Raw genomic sequence first — 10,462 nt, 5'->3', positions numbered from 1 at the left:
ATTTGTAGTATCCTATATATATGCTTTGAGCGCGAACGCGGTGGCCGGAGGGCGCACTCGATTCGTTTGCCAGTGAGTCTATCAGAAGAATACATGGCTACAGTACACGTCAGTTGAGTGCTGTCGCTCTGCGGCACTTGTGTTACACAAGCGTGTCTTCATCGTAACTTGTTTCCAAAATTCGATTATCCATCAGTTCCACTATCGATTCATGTAGAATTTTGAGGTTCGTGGTGCAGCCACACCTTAGCTGCAGATGCGTTACGCAAACAGATAACTTTACATTATCCCTGCTCTACTATTTGCACTTACTACCTATTTGCACTTACTGCACTTCCTATAGCAGGGTTCGAAAATACGCACTCGCACACTCGTAAAATGCGAGCGGGTTTCAGAGATTAGAAATGGAAAGTAGAAAATTGTACATAGTAATACAGGGGTAGAAATAAGTAGAAAAAAAAGTCTAGAAGATCTAGTTTGAAATTTAGATGGTCCTCTTAAATTTGAAATTTTTCTCTAAAAGTAATGCGGTGTGCAAGCATAAGAAAGAGATTTTACATGGTGATAAAATGGTTTAATTATTTACAATTTGAATGTATCAAACGATACAGTAATTTTTTATTCACTTTAATCGTATATTGGAACGTGGAAACTTCAAAGAAAATTACTGTAAAATGGGACCAAAATATTCAATGGTCCGTCGGACTCGGAACATTGACTTTGAAAATCTGATGGTTCTCTTGATTATTTGATGGCCCCGGACCATCGGACCATCGGACCATCGCTTATTTCGACCCCTGTAGTAGTACTTGCGATTTTTTGGCGAGTGGGTTTATACACAGGGCTCTACATCATGACCAGAATCGTGGGATTGGGGCGATCAAAACATGCTGCACTGGTCACCAACTGACGAGTGAACAAATTGCACTCCCTACTCTCTCAGAGTTACATACTCACTAGTGTACTGTAGTGTATCTACTACATATCCTTTATATATATATATAGGCTTGGGGGATGGGTCATTTTTATATATCTATTTTAGTTCCTTTGGGCTGATCGTTTTATATATTTATTTATATATTTTATAATTTGGTACTGAGCTTGTTCAGGCTGATTGTCACTGTCAGTCGCACGCCAACCACCACGATGTACATGCATTCGTCGTGTCACCACTCGATGTCGCTCTCCGTCTTATAATTATTTTATATTTTATGGTTTTTAATTTATTTTGTTCTGGCTGACCGTCGGTCACACGCACAACCATCGCGATGTCGCGGCGTACATCGTGTCGATACTCAACGTAACGTCGCTCTCCGTCTTATAATGATTTTTAATTTTTCAATTTTTTTAATTTTTCAATTTACTATTTTATTTAGTTTGTTCAGGCTGACCGTCGGTCACACGCACAACCATCGCGATGTCGCTACGTACATCGTGTCGATACTCAACGTAACGTCGCTCTCCGTCTTATAATGATTTTTAATTTTTTACCATTTTTTTAATTTTTCAATTTACTATTTTATTTAGTTTGTTCAGGCTGACCGTCGGTCACACGCACAACCATCGCGATGTCGCTGCGTACATCGTGTCGATACTCGACGTCCCTGTCCGTCGAGGAGGTGGAGGATCTCTTCATCGGCACCGACGAGCAGCCGAGCATCGTCTCGACGATATCGCGCCGGCAGGTGCTTGTCGTCGCCATGTTGTCGACCGTCAACTTCTGCAGCTCGGTGTTCTACTCGCTGATCGCGCCCTTCTACCCGAAGGAGGTAAGCACTAGTGATGTCTCCCGATGATCGATTATAATCGAAAGTCGGTCGTTTGCGGCAACCGACTAAGCGCTCGATTATGAGTATCGATAATCCGAAAAAAACTTTTTTTTAACTTTTGGAAAATTTGCAAACATTGATGAAATGACTCTTTATTATATTTTTGTATGTTTTTAGCTCACCTTGACATCGTCAAGATGAGCTATTACCACGGGGTGTCGTCCGTCGTACGTCTGTCCTCCGTCCGTCTGTCCGTCAACATTTGGCTACGGTCAACGATAACTCAAGAACCGTTTTCAAATTGCATATAGTTGTTACTCTTATGGGAGAGGTTTGAACGTCCTATTTTGGAGCACGCCGGTCGACCTACGTTTGAGCCAAGTCCACTTTTTGGCAAAAATGGAAATGGCCATAAGTCAGTTCAGGTTCAATGGATTTTGCTTATTTCTGGTATGTGAATGAATGAGGACTGGCCCCAAAACACATCACACAGGTTGTTTTTTTTAATTATGCAAATTAGGTAGATTTTGGCAATTTCACTATGCATTTCAGTGTTTGCATACGGTCAACGATAACTCAAGAATCGTTTGACCCGCATGTTTCAAATTGCATGCAGTTGTTACTCGTATGGTAGAGGTTTGAACGTCCTATTTTGGAGCACGCCAGTTGACCTACTTTCGAGCCACTCACTTTTTGGCAAAAATGGAAATGGCCATAAGTCAATTCAGGTTCAACCGTTCAACGGATTTTGCTCATTTCTAGTATGTGAATGAATAAGGACTGGCCCCAAAACATATCACACGGGTTTTGATATTTTTTTTTAATTATGCAAATTAGGTAGATTTTGGCAATTTCACTATGCATTTCAGTGTCTGTCTACGGTCAACGATAACCCAAGAACCGTTTGACCCACATGTTTCAGATTGAATACAGTTGTTACGCCTTTGGGAGAGACTTGAACTTCCTATTTTGGAGTGCGCAGGTCTACCTATAGAGCCACGCCAACTTTTTGGCAAAAATGAAAGTGGCCATCTAAATTCATTCGATTTTGTTAAATTTTGGTATGTGAATGTGTAACTTGGCTAGCCCCAAAACAGTTGTTACTCCTATGGGAGAGATGACAACGTCCTATTACGTTTATTTTGTCTAACTGGTCAACAACTCTATAATCATACCTATATATACGTGTAATATATTGTGTTTTAGATTCTTTGTTACAGTAATTTGACTGGAATATTTTATTGTTTTTATTTGCGCGATATTCGAAAACCAAAATGGCGATCATTTAGGCGTAGCGCCATCTCGTCAATATTTCAGACTTTCAAATCAAACATTTATTTTCGCATCAAATCTTATGTATATATATCATTATCAAGTGTATAAAATGGGATATATGCTATATATAATGGGAATTCTCCTATATATACTCTTGCTTTATATATCTCCCCTCCCTCTTCTATCACACCCAAGGTGAGCTACTGTGTCATTGACACTTTCATTTTGGTTAATTTACAGCTTGGCGAGAGTAAATCTAACCTACACCAAACATAAGCAAGCATAATACTGTTACATGGCTTTTAGAATATTGTGTTATAAAAAATTCTGTGTTATATGATATATGATATAATATTTCAATATTTGGTAGCCGGGATCAATAACATTCAACCGATTATCTTCGATCATTTATCAGTTAAGTGTAACCGATGATCGATGATGAAATTCCAACCGATTCCAATCACTAGTAAGCGTGCGCGCGTAGACCGTCGCGTCTGAGCCGCCGGGCGTGGTCGAGCGGCCATGTGTCGCGTGCGGAGAACCGGAGTGATTGAGGTGGAATCGTGTTTGGGATTGAATTTGTGGATGTGGGTTTGGGTCAGGGTTAGGGTGAGGGTTGTAGTTAACTACCCCTTGTTGGCACATCCACCCAAACCAACAACATCATGCATGTGTTTATCCAACTGCTACCTGAGCCATCTAGCTCCACACAGCTGGCGAAAATCTACTTACGTTGCTACTACTGTTATTACGTTAATAAACTGCCGGTCGCGTAAATTTACATCTAGGACTATGGTGTTTATTAAAGTACTTGTAAACTGCGTGTTTACATTAAATTAAACTTGGTGATAGGTTGGAGTTGGTTTTTCGGGGCAAGGGTTGTGGTTAACTAAAATTCACGTGCTTTAACTCTAGCCCTAACATTGTAACCCTTGCCATATGATGTGTAATGTGTAGGCCAGCTTTTCCTACCATAATGTATAGTATCAGTTTTTAATTTAGGTTGTAGGCTCCTCATTATTGTATCCCCCGCGACGAAGTCGGCGGGGATACTATGGTTTCATGTCTGTCCAGCTGCCGCCGCAGACACTTTTTTTTCGGCTCTATAACTCGCCCTTACTTGACCTAGCGCGAGCAAACTTGGTATACTTACACATCTTGGGCAGAAAGTGTGTCGCGCACCAAAACCAGGTCACTGCGACCTTTATTTCACATTGACCTTGAAATTGATCATATTTCCCTTCCGCTCTATAACTCGGCCCCTAATTGACCTAGCACGAGCAAACTTGGTATACTTACACATCTTGGGCAGAAGGTGTGTCAAGTACCAAAACCAGGTCACTGCGACCTTTATTTCACCTTGACCTTGAAATTGATCATATTTCCCTTCGGCTCTATAACTGGGCCCCTAATTTACCTGTTACCAGACTTGGTATACTTACACGTCTGAGAGAGAAAGTGCGCATTGGCACCTGTCTTTCATCTTTACTCTGGACTTGAAAATTAATTTTAACCTAGGGGTTTTTAAGTTTTAAGTTAAACCCTTTAGTTTAACTTTTAGTTTTACCCTAATCAACATAGCGCTGGGTCACATCTACACAAAGAACTGCCACAGTGTATGATCTGGAGTCCTCTCCACATACTACAGTGACCATGACCCTGTATACCTTGAGATTCAGAAGTAATCCTTGTATGTTGTAACACCTCAACAGCTTTATTATCCCTGTTTCTCTGTGTGCTAATAATTATAATTACTATACTTTGCATACATTAATTTGCCATTATGTACTGTTTCCGTGTAGCACAGTATTATACAGTAAGATTCTTTATATAGTGTGTTTTTACCACTGACCTAGTTTGTCCTTGACCGTGGACTTAGTTTTCCTTTTCAGCCCTCTAGGGTGACCAAATTTGACCATACTTGCACATCTGAGGCAGATGAGTTGTGTAACAAACCTTTGTCTTTGTGACTTATTTCACTTTACCTACCTTGTACGTCCTTACAGAGATATTTCATTCATACTAGATCGCGGGGGATACATGTAGTTGGCGACAACTGCCATTTCTAGTTATTTTCACATTTTCTGCAAGAGCGAGTTAATACGTACATGGGTATCGAAAGTTTTTATCCACAACTGTAGATGTAAATCGCCAAATGGGGTAGGGTAGTTCAATAGGTATATGAGCATTAATAATCATCGACCTGCATGATGTATTTAAAATCTGGGAAGCAAGCAAAACTCTGCATTTGATTATGTGCGATGAAAGCATTGACTAATTTAGCATGTATTTTTATGCTTCAGGCTGCTAAGAAAGGTGTGTCCCCAGTAATGATTGGATTTATATTTGGAATACTAGAATTGACAATAGCGCTGTCATCGCCTTTCTTTGGCAGATTTGTAAGTGTACCATAGTAAAGATAGGAGAAATGTCATTTATATATATATATATATATATATATATACACACGCAGTATCATGGATATATCTGCACATTATAAATATGTTCATGGTTGTGCCAGGATGTATAGTTTGTTTATACACCCTTATATCGTCTGTTAGTGTTATACAGATGATAAATTAGCAATGACTGGATTGATATTTGAAATTCTAGAATTGACACTAGTAGTATAGTAGTAGATTTGTAAGTACACCATAGTAAGGATAGGAGAAAAAAAGTCATTTTAATATCTATACACACATAGTACTGTTTTAACATAATATCTATACATATATGCTATTTGTATAGATATGTTCATGATAGTGCCGAGATGTCTAATTTGTGTATATATATACCCATATCTGTTATATAGATGACACGGCTTGGATCAAGATTTACATTTCTTGCTGGCATGTTTACTGTTGGGACGGCATGTTGCTTGTTTGGGTGAGTGCTCCGGGCCACATTGCAATTGTGTTGCTGCAAGATAGCAAGGTGTGGTTAGGAATCTTGTGACATTGATCGAAACCTTCATTTTTTATTAGTTTTTCAAGTTGGTGCGCATAAACTGGTTTCAGTGTCCATTTAATAATACCACGCTTGTTGGAACAGTGTGGTTCGATAATCAATATTGAATAAAGTTTCTTAAATCGGTCTGTTTCTTTCACTATTTTATGTGGAACATAATATCCTGATAATGCTTGGTATTTATCACGGCTATATATACGGTCACGGTGTTTGTGTGGTCACGGTTGGGTTTGTCATCAGGTGAGTCTTGTGCCAAGTTCCTGTATTCCTAACAATGAACGTGTGGTGATCTCATATCTACACATATATGAAATGTTACATATGTTTAAAGAAAAGAAAACGTAATGCGATCAAAATATTTCATAATACATGACATTGGTGCAAAAAGTCGCTATATCATATGTTATATATATATATTATATCAAGAGCTAATAATACCTTTTTTAGGTATAATAATAAGGTATTATAAGGTAAATAATAAGGTATTATTAGCTCTTGATTATATATATATAATATGGGAATGTCTATGTAAAACCCAGATAAGCTTCAATGAGATGTATTGTCAACCTCATTGATATCGTTAAATAAAGAGAATTGCAACAACACTGTCATATTATTTATACATGTCTGTGTCACTGGCCACAATTCATTAATATCTGAAGAATAATCTTGAGAAATGGGTAAAGGTTAGTGGGTGGAGTTGCGGATTGAAAGATAAGTAATGTGGTCGAAAAATGTTTTTTTCAGCTGTGAAAGCGGCCAACCATCTGAACGGCACAAAGCAGAGGCGATAATTTAAATTGTGTCTGATATTGTGTTTATTGTATTGTTGGCATATGGGGTGCAATCTGAAAAGAAGTCATTTACTCGGCACAGGTGGACATAGGTCACATGAAACTGACTAAAAGGGAAGCATTAGATTAAAACATTAACAGACTTGATGTGTAGGCTCTGTGTTGTGCATACACAAAATTTGCAGCACAAATATGAATGGCTGTACCTCCTACACTCTACGTACTCAGATAAGGGGAGAAAACCCGTGAAAACAAAAGTCAAGTGTCAAAGCCCCTCTATAGCATTTACCTACTATTTTTTACGACTTAGAGAACACTTGACCTTTTTTAGAATATATTCATGCATTTCATCACCCTTGCAATAGTAATATTGAAATTGAGTTTCATGGCTTCTCTCTAGTATAAAAGAATAGTGTAGTCTGTAGTTATATAGTATAATTAAACCAGTATAGTTAATCTTAGCATAGTTATTATAGTTTATTATATTGGTATCGTTATAGTATAGTTAATAGCTTAGTGTGGTGTGAAGTGGTGGGCATATAACTAGAATAGAAGTTCTTCTAGTTTAGTTCTATGGTGGTGGGGTATGGTGTAGTGTAGTGTAGTAAAGTATGGTATAGGAGAACATTGTATAGAATAGTAGAGTAGAGTAGTATAGTTAGAAAAGCTCTCTTTAACGACATTTACACTTCTTGATTTCAGTTTCGTAGACATGGTGCCAGACGGTGTGGATTTTGTGTCATTGAGCATAGCTATACGAGTGGTAGAGGGACTAGGAGCAGGCGCCTACATCACTGCTTCCTTCGCCATCATTGCCAACGAGTTTCCTGAGAGGGTTGCTACAATGTTCGTAAGTGCTAAACTATCTTTTTCGCATAGCCAAATAATCTTTTATATGCAGTGCACTTGTAAATGCAGTCAAAATGGTTGACTAGCTGTAAAAATGAACAATTAAAGTGTGTCATGTGGTTTACTAATGTAATTTGAAGGTCAAACTGCCTCTAAGAATCAATGATAGTAAATAATATCTATTGCTTCTTTGTGTAATTTATAACTTTTCACATTAAAATCATGTATGTGCTGTAGAGACATGACAAGCCATGTGTGTTTAGTTTTGTTTCTGTTCCAATTAAATTTGGCATCTTAAATTGTTGGATATTATCATTGTATGGGATGCACTTAAACATTAGTATGGTATGCTCTGTCCTCTGTTACGCCTTTCATATCATCAAGTAATGGAAGACATTGTATGAAAGAATTTGCATCTGAGAAACGAGTTACATGACAGCTAGTAGACTAGCATCAATATAGCAAGCTAACAGCACAGCGAAACATAACGAACAACTAGTTTAAGAATCGTCCTTCATCGGGTTTTCCATAGTTTACAGATATTATTACGTGAAACGTAATTATTATGCTTTATTACTCTCATGTGACAGGGTGTTCTGGAGACATTCAACGGTCTCGGTCTCATGTTGGGTCCAGTTGTTGGCGGTGCGCTCTACTATGTTGGAGGATTCGGTCTGCCCTTCTACGTCCTTGGTGGCTTCATCCTTGTCGCGTTCGTGTGTGCTTATTTCATTCTTCCTGAGCAGCATGGTAAGTGTTGTTTCTTGACTAGTTGGCTGGAGTGAGTGGTGTTGGTGGTAGCATTGTCAGTGATGAAATGTGTAACCATGTAGGGTTCTTCCCGTGATTTTCAGAGGACGTGTTGTTTATAAATGTGACCGCAGCGTGGCTGAATGGTAGAGTGCTCGCCCCGCATGTGGAAAGTCGGGGGTTCAACTCCCGGCCGGGTCATACAAAAGACTTGAAAAATGGTACACACGGCTTCTTTGCTTAGCATTCAGCAAATAAAGATAGAGTGTGGAAAGTTAACTCGTAGTGCTACCAGTGGACTAACCTCCCACTGTAGTATTTACTGTGAAAGCAGCTGCGTGGCCTCGAGTTAAGGAAACGGAGATAGGCACCGCCCTATGCGCCACATAGACACGGGAACGGCTTTAACTTTTTATTTAACTTTGTTGCTTATGGACGGATAGAGGAGTGCCCGGGAGGCGGTTGTAGCAATGAGAGTCAATTATGCGAGTCACATGGATGGGGTGACCAAATACGCAGATAAACTGTCAATTCGGCGACTTATACACGAATCTAAGAAAACACAGCATCACTGTGTTGGATTGTCAAAAGTAAACACACTTGGGAATTAAGGAATGTCTATTAGGCAATTAAGGCATTTCGGCAGTTTTAGAGGATGTACCTGATGATCGCATGCGAGAGCGTGTGTGCGCGCGTGTGTGTATATCATAGATTAGAACATAAATCTATACTAACAAACCAGTACAAAAGTTAGTACGTTATGAGTGGAAGTAATGAGGATCACTTTATCTCGCTGGTATCTTATTTCTAGATTAATTTATATTGATTGTTCATCAACTGAAGCATTTGTGATTGAAAACGTTAAATGTCATAACATAAAAATAACATAACAAATGTCTGTAAAGTCCTCTACCAAGCCTCTTAAGTCGGTAGAGTGCATGCTGATACAACGTAACCCAACACAAGAGTAGGTTTACATTTGTTACGTTATGTGTTGGGTTATATACCTGCAGGCTTTCAAGGATTCCTACTTTTCATACTTTTTCCTTACTTTTTTGTCTTTGCTCCTAGTTTTTCCTAATTTTTCATACTTTTTTAGTTTTTTTCCTAATTTTTTTGTCCCAAAACACCGTTAAAGGAATTCTCAGAGTCATTCAATATTCTTGATGACGATGTTACACCGTCATATGTAAATCACGAAGAGAAGGTCTTGGGTGGCAGGAGTAGTGAGTAGTCTGACAGTGCTCCAGATGTGTATTTGTGTAAAATACGCATTGAACACACTCATTTACGCATACATGTACAAAACATAGAGTACAGATATGCTAGCATTTGCCCCAGTACGCATGAATGTATATACAAACTTGAGTACAATAACTGTAGTATTCTTCAACGTATGCATACGTAACGTTAGTGCTTTCACTTTGTCAGTCAGTCAATCAACGATTTAATTTTAGGAATTGGTATATTTATTTACTCAAGATTACAAATAGACATTAAGGTAACACATTGTTGTCCTTGAATAAGGATACAAAATAAAACCAAAATTTTCAACCAAAAAGTACAGCACGCACGCACGCACGAACGCACACACACACAGGTACACACGCACACGCACGCACGCACGCACGCACGCACGCACACACACACGCACACACAATGCAAGCAGAGTTGGGCAACGTAGAATTTAGAAAGCAAAATACTTTCAGTACTCATTGGTAGAAAAAATGACCTAGGGTTAGATTTGTTACGATATGTTTTGGGTAATACACCTACGCTTGTGTTGGATTACAGTATAATTGTATTTAGAGGTTATAGCCTCCTTTGCAAGGTGACAGTCACAGGCACTTGAAGCGTTTCAATAAAATATAATGCTAACTAAATACGAATGTTTCTATAGCCCTACTCTCTTTCACCTATTCGCCAACAGTTTCCTGTAAATTCCGTCCAAATCCCACGTCCAACGTACGCTGCCGGATGCCACTGCTCTCGCGGCGCGACTGTTGCACGCTTACATTAATATATATAGTATACTAGCAAAGTACCCGTCCTTCGGAC

The 10,462-nt window shown here is 38.9% G+C and overlaps 1 protein-coding gene across 2 annotated transcripts in view; it reads left to right on the top strand.

Annotated features, from left to right (window-relative positions):
- The first annotated feature begins 1,522 nt into the window (after positions 1-1,522).
- The window catches only part of LOC106804980 (MFS-type transporter SLC18B1-like), a 44,389-nt gene continuing 35,449 nt past the window's right edge, over positions 1,523-10,462 (top strand). For both annotated transcript variants that reach the window (XM_014806410.1, XM_014806409.1), the window contains exons 1-5: positions 1,523-1,769; positions 5,348-5,443; positions 5,857-5,930; positions 7,508-7,655; positions 8,245-8,404. In XM_014806410.1, the coding sequence (XP_014661896.1) occupies positions 1,569-1,769; positions 5,348-5,443; positions 5,857-5,930; positions 7,508-7,655; positions 8,245-8,404 (679 nt within the window). In that variant the 5' untranslated portion in view covers positions 1,523-1,568. The remainder of the gene's footprint in view (positions 1,770-5,347; positions 5,444-5,856; positions 5,931-7,507; positions 7,656-8,244; positions 8,405-10,462) is intronic.

Source organism: Priapulus caudatus, unplaced genomic scaffold (genome assembly GCF_000485595.1).
Source record: "Priapulus caudatus unplaced genomic scaffold, Priapulus_caudatus-5.0.1 Scaffold95, whole genome shotgun sequence".
Classification (NCBI taxonomy): Eukaryota; Metazoa; Priapulida; class Priapulimorpha; order Priapulimorphida; family Priapulidae; genus Priapulus; species Priapulus caudatus.
This window is presented reverse-complemented; position numbering and strand designations above follow the sequence as displayed.